The sequence below is a fragment of the Vulpes lagopus genome, chromosome 7 (assembly GCF_018345385.1).
Source record: "Vulpes lagopus strain Blue_001 chromosome 7, ASM1834538v1, whole genome shotgun sequence".
NCBI classification, from domain to species: domain Eukaryota; kingdom Metazoa; phylum Chordata; class Mammalia; order Carnivora; family Canidae; genus Vulpes; species Vulpes lagopus.
This window is the reverse complement of record NC_054830.1, coordinates 106,462,366-106,486,692: the sequence shown is the minus strand read 5'-3', so window position 1 is coordinate 106,486,692 and position 24,327 is coordinate 106,462,366. Positions and strand designations below refer to the sequence as shown.

The following is a 24,327-nucleotide window of genomic DNA, read 5'->3' as shown; positions in this document are numbered from 1 at the left end:
AGCCTAATGGTAGGCTATTGAGAAGTAATTTCAGACTTTTCAAGTATAACTATCCTGAAATTTCGTATAATTGTACCTAAAATTTTGTATGTTGACTGGATGAGAACATGTATACCAACAAAAGCGGATACGAATTCAGTAACATTTTTAAAGGATTTAAATTTTATTCATTATATCATCAGCATATTTTAAAAATAATAGTACATACATGTACAACACATGTAGTATTCACTCTATAGGAAATGCTTGGTGCTCCTCCTACTTAAAATCTTGGTAACTTCAGGGTTCCTTCCCAGTTGAGTGTCGCTGCTATAGGGATTCTGGCTTTGTCCTGCATCACTCATTGTTGCTTTAGGAAACTTCTTGTGAGAAATTCCCTACAGTGCCAAGGGGTTGGAAAAGCATGGCTTCCCTGAGTGATTGCTTTGTTTTCCTTTTATTTTTTTGTTCAAATATTTTATTTATTTATTTGACAGAGAGCACAAGCAGGGGGAGCAGCAGAGGGAGAGGGAGAAGCAGACTCCTTGCTGAGCAGGGAGACCGACTTGGGACTCCATCTCAGGACTTAGGGTCGTGACCTGAGCCCAAGGCAGACACTTAACCGAGTGACCACCCAGGCACCCTGCTTTATTTTCCTTTTAGACAGTGGGAGGGGTGCCTGGCTGGCTCAGCGGGTGGAGCATGTGACTCTTGATCTCTAGGTTGTGAGTTTGAGTCCCAAGTTGGGGGTAAAGTTTAATTTTAAAAAAAAAAAAAAAAGATGTAGGTCAGCCCCGATGACCCAGCAGTTTTACGCTGCCTTCGGCCCATGTGGTCCTAGAGACCTGGGATCGGGTCCCACGGTCCGGCTCCCTGTGTGGGGGCCTGCTTCTCCCTCTGCCTGTGTCTCTGCCTCTCTCTGTGTCTGTCATGAATGAATGAATAAAATCTTTAAAAAAAAAAAAAAGATGTAGACTGTGGGACTTATGCAGGTGACCTCCCATTTTCAAATTGGCCTTTAGGAAGCTGAGAGCCAGAAACATGGATCAGTTGTATAGCTGTGTAGATACTTAGGGCCAGCTTACTTTTCAGTTTTATACTTCAGTAGTGACTTCCTGTTGTAGTTTGCTTGGTCTTGATTCTTTGAATTTATATTTTATCATTTTATTGCATGAAATGTTTCTCAAAAGCCAACTAAAATTCTATGAACATGAATAAACACTCTAGCCCTTCTATGACCAGCTAGATTTTAGGTCCTGGGTATATCTATTCTAAGTACTAATAACCTATTTGTTTATGTCTTGCTCTTTATGCTACATGTGAAACATGTTCAGAAGTCACAATGTATATGGAGAAGCCAAACCTGAACATTGTATTTAATAGAAAAAATGTAATTTAATTTAATATGAATCACTTCGAAAAACTTCTTACATTGTCTGCTTTAACCATATCTCAAGTTGAGTGTCTCTTGTGGTAGAAAGCAAAGCCTTGATGATGATAGCATTATGCCTCCTAACATGTATGAGATCACTCCTGGCAGGAGTCATTTTAAAAATCCACAGGCTGGAGTGGGAGGACAGCTCCCCCCCCCCCCCCCCGCCCAGTGTTTATCCTTTTGAATTTTGTACCACGTGCATATATCACCTATTCAAAAAAAATTTTCAGAGAAGTTCACATTTTCAGTAGAAGTGTAAAAGATCCCTCTCCATCCTATTAGACTATGAGCTCCTTGAGACCAGGAAATGTACTAGATTTCTCTTGGTATTTCTGAACGTAGTCCAGTGCTTTATACATAGTAAGGTAAGCCCCCAGCTGGTGTGTGTAGATGTAAATTAGAAACCTAGAGTTACAAATTTCAATAGGATCATGGCTAAAAATTGCTAACTGTAGATGTGCCCCCTTAACTCTGCAAATCCTTTTCACAGTGAAGCTGAGCTCAGCTTCCTTGCTCTGAAGTAACATTGATTTTTATTGAAATTCATTAAAAGAACTTAAAAATAAGTTGTTAGAATTTTTCCTAGTCACAATTTATGTTTGTTAAATTATTACACTGTGGGCTTTTTCCAGATGTGACCTCCAAACTCCTTTTTATCTCTTTTTGCAGATCTTTGTAGAATTTGATGGCTGTAACTGGAAGCAACACTCCTGGGTTAAAGTTCATGCTGAAGAAGTTATTGTGCTGCTACTGGAAGGGTCTCTGGTATGGGCACCGCGGAAGGACCCAGTCCTTGTCCAGGGCACTCGAGTCTCAATCGCACAGTGGCCAGCCCTGGTGAGTGGCTTATTGGCTAGGAACATATTTGGGTTTTGCTCCTATGCTATAACTGTAACTATGGTGTTTATCCAAAGCTGAACTCTTTAGAATTCCCACAACTCCATGCTTGTCCCTAACATTTTTTTTTTTATTCTGAGGTTACTAAAGCAAAAGTTTGGAGATCTTTTTTTCTCCTTTGTTCTAAAACTTTATTTTATTGAAGTATAATTAACATACGATGTTTATATTAGTTTTAGGTGTACAATACAGTGATTCAACAATTCTATACATTATTCAATGCTCATTGTGATAAATATACTCTTAATTCTCTTTATTTCATTCCTGCCCCCATCTGTCTCCCCTCTGTTGTTCTCTGTATTAAAGAGTCTAGTTTTTTTTCTCTTTTTTCATTGTTCATTTTGTTTCTTAAATTCTACATATGTGTGAAATTATATGGTATTTTTTTCTCTTTGTCTGACTTCAATTAGCATTATACCCACTGAGTCCATTCATGCTATTCCAAACGGCAAGATCTTATTCTTTTTTTATGAATGAGTAATACTCCATTTTGTTTGTGTGTCTCTGTGTGTATGTGTTCTTTATCCATTTATCTGTCGATAGACACTTAGATTGCTACTGTATCTTGCCTATTGTAAATAACACTGCAAGAAACATTAGAATATATGTATCTTTTCAAATTAGTGTTTATGTTTTCTTTGGGTAAATACCTAGTAGTGGAATTCTTGGATTATTTGGTATTGTATTTTTAATTTTTTGAGAATCTTCCATACTGTTTTCCACAGTGGCTACACCAATTTATGTTCCCACTAACAAGTCAGGAGAGTGCCTTTTTCTCCACATCCTCACCAACACTTGTCATTTTTGGTCCTTTCGATCCTATGCTTCTGACTGGTGTGAAGTGGTATCTCATTGTGATTTTGACCTGCATTTCCCTAATGAGGAGTGATGTTGAGCATCTTCTCATGTGTCTGTTGACCATCTGCAAGTCTTCTTTGGAAAAATGTCTGTTCAGGTTTTCTGCCCCTGTTTAATTTGGGCTTTTTCTTTTTCTTTTCTTTTTTTTGGGGGGGGAGTGTTATGTAATTTGAATATTACCCCTTACTGTATATATTATCTCCCATGTCATTTTGTTGATGATTTCCTTTGCTCTGCAAAGATTTTTTATTTTGATGTAGTCCTGATAGTTTATTTTTGCTTTTGATTTCCCTTGCCTGAGGAGACTTATCAAAAAAAAATGTTTCTAGAGACACCTGGGTGGCCCATCGGTTGAGTGTCTGCCTTTCGCTCAGGGTATGATCCTGGAACCCCCGGATTGAGTCCTGCATCAGGCTTCTTGCAGGAAACCTGCTTCTCCCCTCTGCCTGTGTCTCTGCCTCTCTCTGTGTGTCTTTCATGAATAAATGAATAAAATTTCTTAAAAAAAAAAAAACGGAAAGAGAGAAAAAGGTTTATGTGGCCGGTGTCCACAAAATTATTGCATGTTTTCTGTTTCTTTCTTTCTTTTTTTTTTGGTTTCAGTTCTTAACATTTGGGTGTTTAGTCCATTTTGAGTTTATTTTTGTATTGATATGAGAGAGATGTCCAGTTTTATTATTTTTTTTTAAAAGATTTTTTATTTATTTATTTATTCTTGAGAGATAGAAGGAGAGACAGAGCCAGAGACACAGGCAGAGACAGAGCCAGAGACACAGGCAGAGGGAGAAGCAGGCTCCATGCACCAGGAGCCCGACGTGGGATTCGATCCCGGGTCTCCAGGATCGCGCCCTGGGCCAAAGGCAGGCGCCAAACCACTGCGCCACCCAGGGATCCCCCAGTTTTATTATTTTGCACATAGTTTTCCCAATACTATTTGTTGGAGAGACTGTCTTTTCCTCATTGTATAGTCTTGTATCCTTTGTCAGAGATTAATTCACCATAAATATAAGCTATAAGCATGGGTTTACTTCTGGGCTCTTGATTCTGTTCAGTTGATCTTTGTGTCTACTTTTGTGCCCATTGTGAAACTTTTTATATTTTAGACAACATTTGATACTTCTGTTTCTAAAGAATTTTTTCACCTTTAGTATGTTCTCATAGTAAGGTTATGAAACAATTTAATCCCTAACATCATTTCTTTCCCTAAGAACTGTTTATTTTTTCCCAGTTAGGTAGAATTGACATACAACATTGCACAAGTTTGTGAACAACATAATAATTTGATATACATATATATTGTAAAATCATTGCTACAGTAAGATTAGTTAATATATCCGCTGGTTCACATAGTTGATACTCTCTATATGTGCGGTCAAAACTTTTAAGATTTACCTTCTGAGCAACTCTCAAGTATATGTTATTATTAACTTTAGTCACCATGCTGTGCACATTAGGCTTCCTAGAACTTATATGCAGCCTTTGACCGCCTTCACTCATTTCATATTCCCCCATCCCATGGGAATTATCAGTCTTCTCTATATCTATGCGTTTTTGTTTGGGTTTTTTTTTAGCTTCTATTTGTAAATAGAATCATACCTTATTTGTCGTTCTCTGTCCGATGTATTCACTTAGTGTAATGCCTGCAAGTTTCATCCATGTTCTTGTAACGTGTGGGCTTTCCTCTTTTTTTTATGGCTGAGTAATACTCCAGTGTGTGGACACATGCATACACCACATCATTTTCCCTATCCATTCATCCATCACTGGATTCTTACCTTGTTTCCATGTCTTGGCTATTGTGCATAATGATGCAATGAATGTGTGTGGGGGGGTGTAGATAATCTTTTGAGATGGTAATTTCATTTTCTTCAGATATACACCCAGAAGTGGGATTGCTACATCATATGGTAGTTCTGTTTTTAATTTTTTGAGGATCCTCCATGCTGTTTTCCATAGTGGCTGCACCAATTTACATTTCCCTCAACTGTGCACAAGGATTCCTTTTTCTCTGCATCCTTGGCAGCCCTTGTTATTTTTTGTCTTTGATGATAGTCCCTCTGACAGGTATGAAGTGATGTCTCCTTGTGGATTTATTTGCGTTTCCTAATGATTAGTAAGGTTCAGGCCCTCCTCCCTCCACTTTTTGAGAGAGAGAGAGAGAGCCCACATGGAAGTGGATAGGATGCCAAGGAAGAGGGAGAGAGAATCTCAAGCTGGCTCTATGCTCAGCATGGAGTCCAATGCAGTGCTCAGTCTTATGACCCTCAGATCATGACCTGAGCTAAAATCAGGAGTTGGACACTTAGCTGACTAAGCCACCCAAGTGACCCTGTTCAGCCTCTTTTTGTGTACCTATTGGCTATTTGTATATTTTCTTTGCAAAAACCTCTATCTGGGTGATTTGCTCGTTTTTAAATAAGTTATTTGGGGTTTTTTTTTTGCTTTTGAATTGTATGAGTTCCTTATATATTAGATATTAACCCCTTACCTAATATATGATTTGCACATATTTTCTCCCATTCCTTATATTGCCTTTTCATTTTTTTGTCATTTATTTTGCTGTGTGTAAGGTTTTTAGTTTAATATAGTCTCACTTATTTATTTTTGCTTTTGTTGTTTTTACTTGATTTTTTTAATTATTAAGTTTTATTTTCTGAAGTGACAAAACAGTGCTCTAAGTTTATTTTATTTTTTAAAGATTTTATTTATTTATTCATAGACACACAGAGAGAGGCAGAGGGAGATGCAGGCTCCATGCAGGGAGCCCCATGTGGGACTCGATCCCAGGTCTCCAGGATCACACCCAGGCTGCAGGCGTCGCCAAACCGCTGCACCACCGGGGCTGCCCACAGTGCTCTAAGTTTAATTCTGAGTTTACATCCTATTAGCAAAGTAAAGACATAAATGGTTACTTTTTTTTTTTTTTAAGATTTTATTTACTTATTCATGAGAGACACAGAGAGAGAGAGAGAGAGAGAGAGAGAGGCAGAGACGCAAGCAGAGGGAGAAGCAGGCTCCATACAGGGAGCCCAACATGGGACTCGATCCCAGGTCTCCAGGATCAGGCCCTGGGCTGAAGGTGGCACTAAACCACTGAGCTACCTGGGGCTGCCCCATAAACGGTTACTTTAAAAAAAAAAATCTAATTCTCCTATGGCTAACCAGATTAAATAAATATTCAAAACAAATATTTTTTTACCTATTGATTATACAAAACATCATTTACTCTAATACTGTCTTTTTGTTTGTTTTTAAGGCCATTTCCAATTAAACTTTTTGAAGAAGTTCAAATGGACATGCGCCCCTGGGTGACTTTTGTAGGCTGTTTATGAAACAGCAATATGAATTTACCCATGAACATTTATACCACTGGTTATTTTACAAATCTCACAAAGATTTTAGGAGTTCTAGAGATGATACTGGTGTCTTTTCTTTTTTAAGATTTTATTTATTTATTCATGAGAGACACAGAGAGGAAGAGAGGCAGAGACACAGGCAGAGGGAGAAGCAGGCTCCTTGCAGGGAGCCTGATGTGGGACTCGATCCCGGGTCCCCAGGATCATGCCCTGGGTGAAGGTGGCGCTAAACTGCTGAGCCACCCGGGCTGCCCGGTGTAAGTCTTTATTCTGGGAATTCACTGTAATTTAGCCCTCTCGAAGCCTGACAAGATTAGTCAGATCCCTAGAGGGATTAAGGAATTTCTTATTTTTTGTGTCCTTTTTAGCTGTAAATAAGAGTATTAAGTGGACTTTCTGCTCTGGTTTCCTTCCTCTGAGTTTTTGTCGGGGAGATGGTGGGTTGGGAATGTTTTTAGGGACTTACACTTTATATTTACTGGGGTGAAATATATTTATAGTAGATATTTTCTATGAAGCTGAGATGTGGTTGAATTGTTACTTATTTTCTTTACCAAGTTTTTTTTTTTTTTTAAGATTTTATTTATTTATTCATGAGACAGAGAGAGAGAGAGGCAGAGACACAGGCAGAGGGAGAAGCAGGATCCATGCAGGGAGCCTGATGTGGGGACTCGATCCTGGGTCTCCAGGATCATGCCCTGGGCTGAAGGTGCTGCTAAACCACTGAGCCACCTGGGCTGCCTATCTTTTCCAAGTTCTTTTTTTTTTTTTTTTTTTTAATTTTTATTTATTTATGATAGTCACACAGAGAGAGAGAGAGAGGCAGAGACATAGGCAGAGGGAGAAGCAGGCTCCATGCACCGGGAGCCTGATGTGGGATTCGATCCCGGGTCTCCAGGATCGCGCCCTGGGCCAAAGACAAGCGCCAAACCGCTGCGCCACCCAGGGATCCCTCTTTTCCAAGTTCTAATCAATTTCTTTCCTTTCTGTTTCACAGACTTTCACTCCCCTAGTAGATAAACTTGGTTTGGGTTCTGTGGTTCCAGTGGAATACCTTCTGGATCGAGAGCTTCGTTTCCTGTCAGATGCTAATGGATTACATCTGTTTCAGGTACTTGACATTTGCTCTAGTCCTAAGCTTCTCTCCTTGCTAATTTCTTTGTTAATTACAAATATGTTCCCTCTTTTCTTTTAGCATTGAAAGAAGTACTTCCTCCTAATAATTCCCTGTGCCTTTTAAAGTTTCTCTGCTACCCTGAAAGTTCATTCACTGGCTGAATGGCTTGTTTGTTTTCCTACACACCCTACCCTATCCTGAAACCACTTAAGACCACAATTCTGAGGATCTCTTCAGAAGGTGGCTTCCCAGAGATGGCTGCTTGTGTAACTTAAATGGGCCTACACTTAGGTCAGTGGCAGAGAGACTGGGAGTTTGGGCTGATTCCAAGCAGCATTAAATATTAAAAAGCTTAGATTTATCTCTACTTAGAAAGAAAAGGGGTATGTTAGTAGTTTAAACAAACTAGCTTCCAAGTTAGAGTTTCAGAATTTATGGATGGTAATATTTATTTTTCACTTGTAAGGTTTACTGTCCAAAGATTAAAAATTAGGAGACTTCTAAGAGTTTTGTTGTCTTATCAAAGCAGCCAAGAACATTATTTCCTAAACTCTGTTGTGTGAAATATTAATGACGATTTCTTTGTCTTCCTCCCTCCTTAGGCCTCACTCCCTCTCACCACCCGTGCTTTATTCATCTTGGCAGTTCTAGTACTTCTATGAATAGGCACTTGGTAAAAGTCAAATAAATACCAAAATATGCCAAAAAGATTTACATGTAATAAAATATTCTGTGGTCAGATATGTATGAGAAACACTGACCCTAAACAGTTTTTTTCCCCATGTCTCTTCAGAGCCTTTAATATACTACTGTATATAGAAAGATACAGTAGGCGTGCCTGGGTGGCTCAGTTGGTTAAGCTTCTGCCTTTGGCTCAGGTTTTGATCTTGGGGTCCTGGAATCAAGCTCTGCACTGGGCTCCCTGCTCTGTGGGAAGCCTGCTTCTCCCTCTCCCTCTGCCTGTTGCTTTCCCTGCTTCTGCTCTCCCCCCTCTCTCTGTCAAATAAAACCTTAAAAAAAAAAAAAAGATAGAGTATATATTATTTCCTAAACCTAATTGATCCTAGCATCGTCATTTTTTGCAAAATATCTCATGAGACTAGGGTTCTACAGAACATTCTTTGGACATGCTGGCATAGTTCCTCGAGGATATGATTTTTCTAATCTGGTTAGATATTATTGCTATTCATTTTATATTTGGTTGTTTTCTTCTTTTATCTTTACCAGATGGGAACAGATAGCCAAAACCAGATTCTTTTGGAACACACTGCACTGAGAGATACAGTTAATGCTTTGATCAGTGACCAGAAGCTACAAGAGATATTCAGCCGAGGTAAGAACAGTTAGTCTTCTATCCCTGAATCCTGAATAGCGTATGTGATCAGTGTTGAAAGTAATAGAATGGAGAAGACACTATGCAACTCTAAACATTTGTGTTTCTTTTTTGTGGGGAGAGTTAAGTGTATCTCCACTTAGCTAGATCTAGAATAGTTTGGAAAAATAAGATCTCACTCAAACCACTATTTCCTCTTTAAATTACAATTCAAAATATCCAATTTTGTTGTGAGTTTTTTTTTCTCTTTTCTTAAATAATTAATAAGGACAAACCTGGAGGAGCACCTGGGTGGTTCAGTGGTTGAGTGTCTGCCTTTGACTCAGGTCATGATCCCAGAGTCCTGGGATCAAGTCCTGCATCAGGCTCCCCACAGGGAGCCTGCTTCTCTCTCTGCCTGTGTCTCTGCCTCTCTGTGTGTGTCTCTCATGAATAAATAAATAAAATCTTTTAAAAATAAATAAATAAATAATAAAAGCAGAAAGAATGAAAACAAAAGTGATGCCTAGGCGGCTCAGTGGTTGAACATCTGCCTTTTGCTCAGGTCATGATCCCAGGATCCTGGGATCAAGTGCTGTGTTGGGTTCCCCGCAGGGAGCTTCCTTCTCACTCTGCCTTGTGTCTCTGCCTCTCTCTCTCTGTGTGTCTTTCATATATAAATAAGTAAAAATCTTTAAATTCCCTTGTGGTGCACACCTACTCCTCTTCCTTTCTGAGCCTCTTAAATCGTGATTTTCAGTGAAATAGGGTCTTTGATTGTCTTTTGTCAAACTGTGTCTGAATGAGTAAAGGTAGGAAAACTGGCTTACTGAGGAAAGGAGAGTATCAGGATAAAGTGATGTTTAAATAATCAAGGAAAGATGGAGGCATAAAGAATGTGAGGGAAAAAATTATAGCAGAGAGAAGAAAATTGAGTGGACAGAATGAAAGGTGGAGGTATACAGGAGTATGTATAGAAAAATTGAGGAAACTTATAGTTATAAGATAATAATAAATAATAATTTAAAATCAGTAATGATTTAGCTATATAGTCTCAAATATATGAGATATGCAGAAGAGAGAAGCTATCCTTATTGGAAGGTCTGTTGATATTGTAGAGTGACATTATCTGCTGATAAAGTAATATCTTTAAGACTCTTTGTTCCTCGGAAGACAGGTGCTATATTTGTTCAGACTATTATTAGTGCAAGGGCTGGAAAATTGAACTCTCCACCTACTGTTACTGAAAGTCAGCAGAATGTAAATGGTTATCTATCATTACTATGGTCACTTAACAAAATAGTATAGTCAACTTACTGGCCTCTCATTTTTTTATATGTATATGTCAGATCAAATATATCTGGTAGGTTTTCTTACTAACTATGGTTGTTGCTTGTAAGGTTTCTTTCTCTTCCTAATATTACTTTTGGAATTAGAAGATTGAGAGAAGGTGAAATCAGATCTGGGAGATGGTAAGACATCTCCAAATAAACAAGAATTTACAAAGATTACTAGGAAAAACTGTTTTGTTTTTAAATTGCTGAGTATGATAAATCTGAAATTGTTTATTTATATTTAACTCCATATAAGAGAACTGAAAGTGCTAAATATTTACACCATATAGTTTTCTTTATACTTTTAGAAAGTCATGAACTATAGCTTAGCCAAGCATACACAGTACTGACTGATCTCTCCTTTAGGTCCCTACAGTGTTCAAGGTCACAGGGTCAAAGTATACCAGCCAGAGGGGGAAGAAAGTTGGCTCTATGGTGTTGTTAGCCATCAAGACTCCATCACCCGCCTTATGGAGGTCTCTGTAACTGAGGTGAGGTTTTGGCTTATTTCCTCTAAAAGATTCATTCATCCCCTTACAGAGGGCAGTGTAGAGGAAGGGAGCACTTGACTGTGTATACAGACTTGAGTTCTGTCTCACTCTTTCACTTAATGACTGTATGACCTGGAGAAAGGCTGTTCAGTTTTCCTAACCTCATTGTTCTCATCTGTAAATTAACAGATAATTAGGTACTCCCCTAACCCCACCTCAGCACTGCTTTGGGGAACTAAGATAATATATTGGAAAGTGCTTTGAAATCTGTTAAACATTAATGTTAAAATGTGAAGTGGTATCATCCTTCTTTTATCATATCCATAAACGTTAGGAGTTTAAAATCTAGGCAGTATTTGCTTCTGTAATACTTAACCACTCCCCTTTAGATGCTGAAAAAAAATGAATCCTTTCTAATGAAGTAAATAAAAATAAAACAGCATCTAGAGCTACCTGGAGAATTGTCTAGGAAAAAACAACAGATGAGTGTTTTGAGGCAAACAGAAATGTACTTGTGCTGTCCTTGGTTTCAGATTTGGCCTTAGCAGTCACATGTAGTATAAGCATAAATGACTTTATTTACTTAATTTCTTATTGTGTTTTCAAAAATATTGCTATTTATCTTCATTTTAAAAAGAAATACATTAAGTAGATGTTAGAAGTCACCCCTTGCCCCAGGCAAAATCGCTCCCTTCAGTGGTAACCACCATTAATAGATTGGTATGTATTCGATATTCTTTCAAATACAGTGTGTGTGTGTGTTGTAATATTTACATGTTATCTATTTATGTGATAAGTATATGAGCCATGCTTTATTAACAAAAGGGATTATACAATACATATAGTTCTGTAATTTACCTTTTTTGCTTAGCTGTAGGTTATCAACATCTTTCTATGTAAATATATGTAGAAATTTGCCTCATCCTTTTAAAATAGCTGTGTGGGGATCCCTGGGTGGCGCAGCGGTTTGGCGCCTGCCTTTGGCCCAGGGCGCGATCCTGGAAACCCGGGATCAAATCCCAGTCAGGCTCCTGGTGCATGGAGCCTGCTTCTCCCTCTGCCTATGTCTCTGCCTCTCTCTCTCTCTCTCTCTGTGTGTGTGACTATCATAAATAAATTTTTAAAAAAATTTTTTAATAAATAAATAAATAAAATAAAATAAAATAAAATAGCTGTGTGTTTTTCCACTAAATGAGTATTTCATAACTAATCTAAAATTGATGGACATTTAAATCACTGCCTGTATTTTCAGTAATACAAATAATGCTACAGTGAATAACCTTGAACGTATTATAGTACGGTACTTCATATTATTAATCAGAATAAATTTCTAGGTATATAATTGCTAGATCAAAGGATATGGATGTTAAATCTGGCAGGGTGTCGAATCAGCTGATCCCAGTGGTTTTATGGTTTATTAGTAGAGTGGTTCTTTTAATGATTTTTGGTTCTGTAAGTTTTTACCTTCTGGTATGTACAGAATAGGAAGATTTTAGAGATGCAGAATTTGAAATTAATGTCCCTAAAAGAGACATTTGGGGGGCACCTGGGTGGCTCAGTTGGTTGGGTGTCTGCCTTTGGCTTAGATTGTGGTCTCAGGGTCCTGGGATCAAGCCCTACGTGGAGTGGGGCTCCCTTCTCCGTGGGGAGCATGCTTCTCCTTCTCCCTCTGCTGTACTCCTCTGCTTGTGCATTCTCTTTCTGTCAAATAAATAAATAAAATCGTTTAAAAAAAAGAGAGAGAGACATTTGGGCATTGAACTCAATTCTTTCGTTAATTAATTTAACAAATATTTGAGTGCTTATCGAATTCCTGACCTTGTTTTGGATGTTATTCTGGCAGTGAGTAAGATAGTAGAGAACCCTGCTTTCATGGAGCTTTCATTTTATTGGAGTAGAAACAAAGAGATAGGAACGCCTGGGTGGCTCAGTGGTTGAGCATCTGCCTTTGGCTCAGGTCATGATCCCAGGATCCAGGATCAAGTTCCACATCGGGCTCTTTGCATGGAGCCTGCTTCTCCCTCTGCCTCTCTCTCTCTCTTTCTGTATCTCTCATGAATAAATAAATACAGCCTTTAAAAGAAAAAAAAAAAAAAAACAAAGAAAAGAAACAAAGAGGTAATTGCATGGATTAGAAAAATATATAATTATGTCCTTGGACAAGGCTTAAATCTTTTTTTTTCCTCTCCCCTTTTTCATATTTTCTGCTATCCTCCTACTCTAGAGTGGTGAAATCAAGTCCGTAGATCCCAGACTGATCCATGTGATGCTGGTGGATAATTCAACTACTCAGAGCGAGGTACAGTAATTGACTGAGTCTCTGTGCCGACTAATAAGCTTTCTTTATCATGTTAATGCAGATTCTTCATATGTGTGTTATCCATGGATGCCCTTTGGGTTTCCATTCTGGTCATTGTACATCACTTTCTCTCTCCACAGTCTTGTCTAGTTAAGGGAATATAGTCTAAAGAAGGAAGTATAGTCTGAGCAAACTCATCTAATTATGACTGTATTGCCTAACCATTTAAAAAATCTATGGCCTAACTATTTCTCCTTACATTGTTTCAGGACAGGTATATTTTGTATATTTGAAAGATAGAGTACACAGTTAAAGCTGTAACAAGCAGTAGTAATATTTATAACCTACCTAGTTGTAGGAAATGGAGAAGCTGCATCCTCTTTTTTTTTCCATTAGATAGTAGTGAGCTCCAAGGAGTCCGAAACTTGGTATCCCAAGAAGAATCAAATCAAATAGGTGCCTAAGTCAGTAGTGCTCAGCACACAGTGGATTACTCCATAATTACTGTGAAGCATGCCAGCTTTTGGTTCATTCAGAATTATCATAACCCCAGAAAAGATAGTAAACTAGTACCTGAACCAGTCAAGGAATCCTGTGTGAATTTCCTTCACTAAGACATTGACTATGATAGTCATCTAGCCACATGTTCCTCATAATCTCTTAGCATCTCTGTAATACTGCTGTCTTGGCTACTCCTGCTAAGTATATAGTTCTTCTCATCTTTATCCAGTCATTCTTGACTTGATAAAATAAGATGAAATTCGGGAAAAAAAAAATCAGGGTTAAATTTAATAGCTCTTTACCACATATTGCCACAAGTAGGATAAGTCTGTGGACTGTTTACATGACTGAAAATACCTTTTACTTTTTTTTTTTTTTCAAACCTTTCACTTTTGATAGTGTGTTGGGCCCCTTTTTAGTTCGTTCGTTCTTTCTTTCATTCATTCATTCATTCATTCATTCATTCATTCATTACCTCTTACATGCAATACACTATTTAGATGGTCAGACGTAACTGGAGAGTACTGGTCTCCATGCCTTACGCTGTCTGTTCACATTGAGGAGCTCACTATAAGTAGGACATAAATATAAGTTATTGCTCAGAGAGGTTGCTATGAGCCAAGATCAGCAACTTCACTGGATGCATTAAAGATTAGAACTGTGGTTTTCAGCAGTAGATTACCAAAAGTATGGGGGAAACAGAAGGGAATCTTGAAGTTGGTTAAGAGCTGTAGAAGGAAATCAAGGGAGAAAAGATGGAAATAAAAAAGAGCAAAAAAGAGAGAGAATAGAGAAACCAGAACTGGCCAAAAGAAATATAAAATTTGAAAAAGTTCCAATTTTAATAGGTATAGTAATGGTTATGACAGAAATGATCTATGTAAAGAAGCTATAAATATTCAAGGCAATAAGATTAGTTTAATGAAGTTCGTAAATATTAATGGCTAAATAACTGTGTGTCACTAGCTTATTGCCACCCCAACACATGTTACCTGAGTAAAACTCTCTGAAAGTTACCTGAATAAAGCTTAAAAAAAACACACACACACATTGCTTCATGATAGGATATGATTCTGAGAATATTCTAGATAAAATTTCTTGCAGCACAAAGATTGCTTGAGAGAATGGTAGCTGAGTTCTAAGTGCCCTTCCCCTTGCGCTTGTCAGGGAAGGAATTTATTTAGAGATAGAATTGTGTCTTCTAATCTTCTATCTTTTAAGGTTGCTCGGCCTCTCAAGTAAGACACAAGTCAGATTTCATGAGATAGGCTGAAATTATTGGAAGAGCTAAGGGATTTAGCTGTTTGGTCTATGGTAGCCTGCCTTTTTTGCATTCCTTTATCTAATACTTTGAAATAAGTTCTAGAGATTGTTTGTGTATTTATAGTGCCCATAAGAATAATCCAGACCTGTCTGTATTGGACTCACTTTTCCTTTGGTCACGGACTCAACAAATGTTGGTCTTCCTAATGTTGTCACCAGTTTTTTTAGTGACATCTGAAAAGAGGAGATTTTATATTTCAATACTTGAAATGCTATTTTCAGTCCAACAAGAAGAAAAATATGAAATACAGCAGATTTTTTTTTTCCATCAAGGGGCAAATGAGTTCCTAGCCTACCAGTAACAGTCTTCTTTTGTAAAAGAAATTCTAAATTTTTCAAACCCTCAAAAAAGTCCATTTGAGGAAGCCTTTTATTTAAGGGAAGGTTTGCCAGGTGAGTTAATCTCTCATAATCATTATCTTGTATATGTGTATAAATTGAGTCACAGGAAGGTTGGAGCTTTCTGACTAAGGGGATATCTTAGAGCTGGTGTCGGAATGTAGCAGTCTGCCTGCTTTGTCTGCTTCTAGAGATGGGAAAGAACTAATGGTGTATGGTTTTCACAGGATGGAAGGTTCCTTATAATAAATCTTTTTTGAATTTTGTTTTGTAGGGGGGTACGTTAAAAGCAGTAAAATCTTCCAAAGGAAAGAAGAAGAGAGAGAGCATAGAGGGGAAAGATGGCCGGAGGAGGAAAAGTGCTTCGGACTCTGGGTGTGACACTGCATCAAAGAAATTAAAAGGAGACAGGGGTGAAGTAGACAGTAATGGGAGCGATGGAGGTGAGGCAAGCCGAGGGCCCTGGAAAGGAGGGAATGCCAGTGGAGAGCCAGGGCTGGATCAGAGAGCCAAGCAGCCACCGACTACATTTGTTCCCCAGATTAACCGCAACATTCGCTTTGCCACTTACACCAAAGAAAACGGCAGGACTCTGGTGGTGCAGGATGAGCCTGTAGGTGGGGACACACCTGTACCTTTCACTCCATATTCTACAGCCACAGGTCAAACACCTTTGGCCCCAGAGGTGGGTGGAGCCGAAAACAAAGAGGCAGGAAAAACACTGGAACAAGTTGGCCAGGGCATAGTGGTTTCAGCAGCTGTGGTCACTACCGCCAGCTCCACCCCAACCACGGTGAGGATCTCAGACACTGGCCTTGCAGCAGGGACTGGGCCGGAAAAACAGAAAGGCAGCCGGTTACAGGCCCCAGGAGAGGTGAGTTGTTTCAGGGGCAGATTTGCAAGATTTGGGTTCATTCTTTTAATGTTAACACATTAAAAAGCATCTAAAATGCCACAGGGAGGGAGTATTTCTGAGATGTGCTTAAATTGTACTCTGAATAGTCCTTTACTACTCATTGGGCAAATGTGTATATTTTAATAACTTTGTTAGCTCTTAAAAGTCACCTGAACAATTGTACTAATCAAAAACTGATTATAAAACCCAATTTAATGAGATGCTCAAATAGATCTGATGGGGAATCTTTTTAATTCAATTATCTATTTAGTTCACATAGTGGTTGAGCCTCCACCTGGCCTATGAGAGGCAAGGTTAATGAATTACAGTGTTGGTAACAGTGAACACTATAATTAAGGCTTTGTGAAAGCGACTATTACCATCCCCTGTTTTCAGTTCATCATTTGCTAGGATATTTTCCTTTGAGGCTGGGCTTCTTCCCATGATTTAATATGGCTATGAAAATTTTGCCTTTTTTTTTTTTTCCTAACTTACTCTTTAAGCCTTACCTGGAAAATCTGATGGAATTAATCACAGTAGTATCCAACTCACTATGTTCTTTATATGATAAACATGTTTGTTGCTGAAATAGAACTTCTGTTAAATACAAGTTAACATCATGTTGGCTCTCCAGTCAAATTTAAAACAATATCAAAATCATTTCTTAAAGTCTTTTCACTCTTATTTTGGTCACCGAAGAATGATTTATGATGCTAGTCATTTTTTTTTTCAGACTGGCTGTTTCCTCAAGTTGGAATATGAAATACAAAGACAAAATACTAAATGATTTTTTAAATTATGTATAGGAAACTACTGTGTGCTAAGTACTGTGTATTATAAACAAAGAATTGAAATCCCTATTTGAAGGAGCTCACATCTTAAGATGGAATCATTTTAGGTATAACAGTGCCAGGTAAAGCATGGCATATGCATTTCATCTGAGTTCTTCTAGCAGATGCAATTTGTGAATCCTAAGTGTACAGAGATGGGGAGGGAGGTGAAAGGTCCAGGCAGAAGAGAAGACCTATAAATGTGAATTTCACACTATTCACAGTTTGTCCTCTGAGTTGACCAGCATTCCCAAGAGAACTAGATGAGGATCTTATGTGGATTTCCTCTGTGTGTATGTCAGCGTATTGCTCAGATTAATTAAAATCCCCTCCATGTCAAAGACGGTATAGATGTAAAGGAGGATTTACAAAGTAGACAAGTTTTATATGCTACAAGAGGAAGCCCACTGAATGCTATTATTCTTGGGGTAGCAATGCTGGATAGAGGAAATGTGGTTTCAAAGGGCATTTTTTGAAGAGGTTGGAGAAGTTTCTGTGACTGTATCAGTGACTTTGGTAGTGTGTCAGCCTAGGTATTCTCCTGGGATCTGATTTAAAATTACAGAAATGGATGTTTCCATTATGGTGTCAAATCTAAAATAGGGACACAGCCCCCAGGAAACTTCTTGCCCTAAAAATTAAATTGAAATCAGTTTGTCATCACTTTCTTATTAGAAGAGGATTTAAAATTTAATCATTTGAAGGAAAATGAAAGGCCATCCAAATTATTTTTCATTCATGTGATTTATTTTTAAAGGGTAACTTTAGTAGTGAAACCTGAGCTACCCATGCTGGATCCTTGGAGTCATGCAGGTGTCAAGGCTCCTGGCCAAATTCTGCTAGTGAAACAACAGCCAGGGGTTCCTGGGTAGCTCAGTTGGTTGGTTAAGTACGTGCCTTCAGCTCAAGTCATGATTCCAGGATTCTGGGATCAGACCCCTACATCAGGCTCCCTGATCAGCAGGAAGTCTGCTACTTCCTCTGCCCCTCCCTCCGCTTATGCTCACTCTGACTCTGTCTTTCAAATAAAGTCTTAAAGAAGAAGAAGAAAGAAACAATAGCCAGCCAATCCTTAGGGCTGTGTCTTTCTATTCTCTTTTCTGTTGGGAGGGGTTTTAAGTCAATAGTTGCAGATTAGTGGGAAGGAAAAGAAAAAGAATAATGGGGTGCTTGGCTGGCTCAGTCAGGAGAATATGTGACTCTTGATCTCCAAGCCCCAAAGCCCCATGTTGGGCTTCAAGTTTACCTTAAACAAACTTCCAAGTTGTTAACTCTAAAATGCCAAGACAACCTCTGTAGCAAATATCAACTGGAGGCAAGCCTTAGGTGGCCTTCCTGTTTCTCATGTCTCTGTTCCACCCTCAGATAAAGTCCTAATGTAGGTTCCTCTTGCATATTTAAGAACACCTTAAATAAACAATCTCTCCCCCCCCCCTTTTTTTTTAACAATAGTCCTTTTGAATATCCGGAATAATTTGAAGATTGATTGATTGATTTAGGAGAGAAAGCACACACACAAGCAGGAAAAGGAGCAGAGAGGGGAGGAAGTATATCCTCAAGCAGAATTCCTGCTGAGCAGGGATCCCTACATGGGGCTCCATCCCAGGACCCTGAAATCATTACCTGAGCCAGACATTTAACTAACTACATGGGGCTCCATCCCAGGACCCTGAAATCATTACCTGAGCCAGACATTTAACTAACTGTGCCACCCAGGTGCCTCTGGAATAATTTTTTTAATTGTGGAAGAGTAACCATTAAATTTACCATTTCAACTATTTAAAGTGTTATAATACTGTGGTATTTAATACATCCACAATGTTGTACAACCGTTTTTACTTTCTAGTTACAAATAATTTTATCACCCCAGAAGGAAGCCATTAAGCAGTCCTGGAATAGTTTTTGTTACCAATGTTTTAAAATGACTGATCAGGGCACATGGGTAGCTCAGTCAATTAAGCGTCTGCCTTGGGCTCAGGTCATGAATTCAAGGTCCTGGATGGAGCCCTGTGTCATCAGGTTCTCTGTTCATTGTGGAGCCTGCTTCTCCTTCTCTCTCTGCCACTATCCCCTGCGTGTGCTCTCTCTCTCATTCTCTGTCAAATAAATAAAGTCTTTTTAAAAACAATTTAAAAAGAATAAAATAAATGTTAACAGATAACATCCTCAGGGTGCCTGGGCAGCTCAGTTCATCTGCCTTCAGCTCGGGTTGTGATTGGGGGGGGGGGGGGGGGGTCCTGAGATCCAGCCCCGAATGAGGCTCCCTGCTCAGTGGGTAGTCTGCTTCTCCCACTCCCTCTGCCCCTCCCCCTGCTTGTTGTCTGTCTGTCTGTCTGTCTCTCTCTTTCTCTCTCTCTCAAATAAATAAAATATTTTACAGAAAGAGAGTATGTCCTCTACAACCTGCAAGTTGATTTTAAGTGTTCAGACCTGTTAATGGAGGTTTCTCTCTGCGTACATATATGGAAGCAAACCTGCCCTTTTTACACACCTTTTATTCACATACAGACGTTAACAATTTCAAGGTGAAAAAAAGGAAAATGTTTTTTCATTAGCTAATTTGTTAAGCTGAATGCTTTTGTTTGGTGGATGTATGAGTATCAACCCTTTTACTGTTTGGAGGCTATTTGGAATCTAATGATAACAAAAGAGTTCAGTAATGAGTATGCCTTCTTTCTTCCTTTTTCTTTTCTTTTTTTTTTTTTTTTTTTAAGTGGGCTCCACACTGAGCGAGGCTTGAACTCACAACCCTGAAATCAAGACCTGAGCCAAGATCAAGAGTCAAATGCCTAGCCGACTGAGCCACCTAGACACCTCATAAGTGTGCTTTCTGTAATTTAACATCTTTAGGTCTAACTTTAATTGAAAGAAATACTCAACTTTCAGGTTGATTTGGACTCAAATGGCCAAAATCTGACATGGTCCATCTTGCGGAGTTTCAGACTAATAAAGAATATTTTTCCTCATTGTCATGGGACTGAAGTCACTTTTGTAAGATGGGCTGTTAATTTAAATAAATCAAAACACTTTTATTTCATTTTATTTATTCGTGAGACACAGAGAGAGAGAGAGAGGCAGAAACACAGGCAGAGGGAGAAGCAGACTCCCTGCAAGGAGCCCGATGTGGGTCTCAATCCCGTATCCCAGGATCACACCCTGAGCTGAAGGCAGACGCTATGCCACTGAGCTACCCAGATGTCCCAAAACAAAACTTTTAAATAAATCAGAATTTTGATAATAGCTGAAGTAAATTAATTGAAGTAAAATTAATTAAAGTAAATATTACAGGGCCACCAAATGCATGTCACAATGAAAGCTCATGTCTGTGTATTCAAGAACCCTTTCTTTCAATTCCTGGTAGTGTTTTCATTTCCACATAGAAACTAAGAAGCCTACACAGCCTCCTAGTGCTTTGACAGCCACTTGGCTAACAACCAAAGGAATGGCAGGATGAATGACATCCTGTTATCTCTAGCTCACCTTATTAAAGATGCCCCTCTGTGTGGTCTGTGGCAGGTTCCTTGCCTAATGCTGGTGAAATGTAGTTATAAGAGCAATTTTCATGGAATTGTAGGAGAGAAAAGTTGATTTGACCCACAAGAAATGTTGGCCTAGGTCCAGGGAAGAAATAATAAGGTTGTCCAGAGAAACCAGCATCACTAACTCAGGCTATCTTCTTTTCAGAATTCAAGAAATACTGTTCTGGCGTCTTCTGGATTTGGAGCACCTCTCCCAAGTTCATCACAACCTTTAACTTTTGGAAGTGGAAGGAGCCAGTCCAATGGGGTTCTAGCCACAGAGAACAAACCTTTGGGCTTCTCTTTTGGCTGTAGCTCTGCACCAGAGTCTCAGAAAGACTCTGATCTCTCTAAAAACTTGTTTTTTCAATGCATGTCCCAAACTTTACCCACCAGTAACTACTTCACTACCGTTTCAGAGAGTTTGGCTGATGATTCCTCCAGTCGAGACTCATTCAAACAAAGCCTTGAGAGCCTGTGTAAAGGCAGATCCACTCTTGGAGCAGACACTAAATCGGGCTCTAAGGCTGGCAGCTCTGTGGACCGGAAGGTGCCTGTAGAGTCCATGCCCACCCTCACGCCAGCCTTCCCACGGAGCCTCCTAAATACCCGCACCCCAGAGAGTCATGAAAATCTATTTTTACAGCCCCCTAAACTGTCCCGAGAAGAGCCCTCTAACCCTTTCCTGGCATTTGTGGAGAAAGTTGAACATAGCCCTTTCAGCAGCTTTGCATCTCAGGCATCGGGTAGCTCTTCCTCTGCTACCACAGTCACCTCTAAGACAGCACCCAGCTGGCCTGAGGCTCACTCCTCTACAGATTCGGCATCTTTAGCAAAGAAGAAAACCCTCTTCATCACAACTGACTCCTCTAAACTGGTATCTGGTGTTCTGGGCTCAGCTCTTACCACCGGGGGCCCCAGCCTCTCTGCCATGGGGAATGGCCGCTCCAGTTCGCCCACCAGCAGCCTCACCCAGCCCATTGAGATGCCTACTCTCTCCTCCAGCCCCACAGAGGAGAGGCCAACTGTGGGGCCTGGGCAGCAGGACAATCCCCTCCTCAAAACCTTTAGTAACGTCTTTGGCAGGCACTCAGGCAGCTTTCTGTCCTCCCCAGCAGATTTTTCACAGGAGAACAAAGCTCCTTTTGAAGCTGTGAAAAGGTTCTCACTGGATGAACGAAGCTTGGCTTGCAGACAGGACTCGGACTCCAGTACCAACAGTGACCTGTCGGATTTGAGCGATTCTGAGGAGCAGCTGCAGGCCAAGACTGGCCTGAAGGGGATTCCAGAGCACCTGATGGGGAAATTGGGCCCCAATGGGGAGCGAAGTGCTGAGCTATTGCTGGGCAAAGGCAAAGGGAAGCAGGCTCCAAAGGGCCGGCCGCGGACCGCCCCCCTAAAAGGTGATCTTGCTGGGGTTATCCATTGGCTTGGCTCTGGCACTAGCCTTTAATGCCTTGTGCTCTTGGGCAGAAGTCCTTTCTTTGATGGAAAGTTCTATAATTTCCTCTTCCAGTAGAGGCCCCACCTCAGACTTTTTGGTTCAGGGCAGGATTGCATCTAACCAGCATCCTTACTAAAGAAGAAGATCTACCTGTGTAATGATAATTCCACAAAGGAGGAGCCTTGGTACTCCTTCTGGTCAGGAGCTCTTTCCTGGTATTTTTCTCAACCCTTTTTCTTTTCTCTTTGGCTCATCTTCTTTAATTTACTTTAGAGGTATTACGGAGTATTGGATTTTATTCTCACATAGCAGCCTTTCATAGACTTTTTTTTCCCATAGACTTGTTTAAGCAAAAAGAATCACCCCTCATATTGCTTCACTCTGTTACATATATAGGGTTTTAACACTTCTTCCAAAAGCCATTAAGTCCTATGCAAAGCTATGGTCCAGAATTGTGTAAGTGCAAGTATCTAAGAGAAAGTCTAATAGTAAAAGTAACTGTTAACATCAGGAATTGGTGTCCCGTGGGGACGTAGGAGTTGTTGATTAATAAAACAGTCATATCCCCAGAGGCTAGAGGCAAATGGCTTCCTTCTACCTTCTTGGGTTTTCCTCACCCATGCCAGAGTTGTTTCCTTGTAATGGGGCACTTGCCACAAATTCTCTCCATGGTCCTTAGCTTCCAATTGAAGTCTTTTTCCTCCCTCCCTTTCTGTCAAGGATGAACACGATAGGCACAAGCCCAGCCATTGCAAGGAAGAGTGAGCCAGGTCAGAACAAGAATTCATCCCCAGGAGGATCATCTTATTGGGTCCTATTAATACCACTCATGACCAATTGTTTCTCCGCCTTCCCTTGCCACAGTTGGCCAGTCAGTGCTGAAAGATGTGAGCAAGGTAAAGAAGCTGAAGCAGTCCGGAGAGCCTTTCCTGCAGGATGGGTCATGCATCAATGTAGCCCCTCACCTGCACAAGTGTCGGGAGTGCCGCCTGGAGCGGTATCGGAAGTTTAAAGAACAGGAGCAAGATGATTCCACTGTGGCCTGCCGCTTCTTTCACTTCCGGAGGTACCCAGACCCATCTCCATCTTCTTCCCAGTTTCCATTAGTGATACATAACTGCTGCTCTTTCTCTGAACCTGTCAGGCTGTCTCACATCTTGGGGTTTTTTAGGATTTTGTTTATTTATTCATGAGAGACACAGAGAGAGGCAGAGGATGAAGCAGAAGCAAAGCTCCTCTGTGGGGACCCTGATGTGGGACTCAATCCCAGGACCCCAGGATCATGCCCTGAGCCAAACGCAGACAATCGCTTAACCACTGAGCCACCCAGACATCCCAGCCTGTCTCACATCTTTTCCTTGTTTTCCTTAACCGCTTTGCTCTGAGTCTTCACTGAGGCTCTGCCATAGGAGTCATTCAGGTGTTTGGATTGTAAAGTGACTTGGTGGCTTTGTCCTTAAGGAACAGAAGTTAACAGTCCCAGCTGCTGGCCCCTGAGCTTCACTGAGTTATTCCTAATTTGGGCTCCATTTGAAAATGGTATAAGCAGAAGGATGCCATATTGTAATATGGATCTGTCTGACCACTTATTCCTTTTTGCTGCTAGAGTAACTTGAGTCTCCGAGAGAAGGGGAAGGAAGATTAGAAGATAATAACTGTCTTTGAAATAGAGATAACTGATGAAAATCCTGAGAATATCCCCTGCTTTTACCAGACACCAGATATATAGTCACTTTTCTTCTGCTTGATAAATTAGACGAATTTCTTCTAAATGATCTTTAAAGAATTCTTAATTTTTAAAATAAATCCAAATGTTTTATCCTCGTAGTGTGGATTCACTCATTCAGCAAATATTTACTGAACAGTGTTATAGGCATCGAGGATTAAGTGGTGTATAAAACCATAAAGATCCAGCCCTTAAGAGGCAGATGATCAAGGAAGAAAGATTAAATATATGGCATGTTACCTGATAATAACTATGAGAAAAATAAAGACAGGAAACAGGATTGAAGTGACGAGAGGTTTAGAGAGGCTACAGTTTAAATAGGATGATTTGAGAAAGTGAGATTTGAGTAAAGGCTGAAGAAGGTGAGGGAGTAATCCACACATTGTTCTGGGAGAGTATTCCAAGCAGAGGGCACAACAGGAGCAACTGTCCTGAGGCTGGAGTATTCCTGGTGTGTTTGTGGAGCTAGGGTGGCTAAAGGATAGAGTGGGAGCCGGGGGAATTGAAGTTACAGAGTTAATGATAGGTCGATATTTTAAAGGAATACTCCTGAGGGCTTTAGCTTTTGTGCTGAAAGAGAAGCCATTGAAGGTTTTGAGCTGGTGAGTGACAGGAATGTTTTAAAGGATCACTGTTACTACCTTCTTGAGAATAGATTATATTGAGGCAAAGG

The 24,327-nt window shown here is 39.8% G+C and overlaps 1 protein-coding gene across 1 annotated transcript in view; it reads left to right on the top strand.

Moving 5' to 3' along the window:
• Positions 1-24,327, top strand: part of KDM3B (lysine demethylase 3B) — a 71,244-nt gene that overhangs the window by 13,203 nt on the left and 33,714 nt on the right. The window contains exons 2-9 of the mRNA XM_041762565.1: positions 2,084-2,251; positions 7,523-7,636; positions 8,870-8,975; positions 10,655-10,779; positions 13,004-13,078; positions 15,516-16,115; positions 20,651-21,887; positions 22,793-22,994. Of these exons, the coding sequence (XP_041618499.1) occupies positions 2,084-2,251; positions 7,523-7,636; positions 8,870-8,975; positions 10,655-10,779; positions 13,004-13,078; positions 15,516-16,115; positions 20,651-21,887; positions 22,793-22,994 (2,627 nt within the window). The remainder of the gene's footprint in view (positions 1-2,083; positions 2,252-7,522; positions 7,637-8,869; positions 8,976-10,654; positions 10,780-13,003; positions 13,079-15,515; positions 16,116-20,650; positions 21,888-22,792; positions 22,995-24,327) is intronic.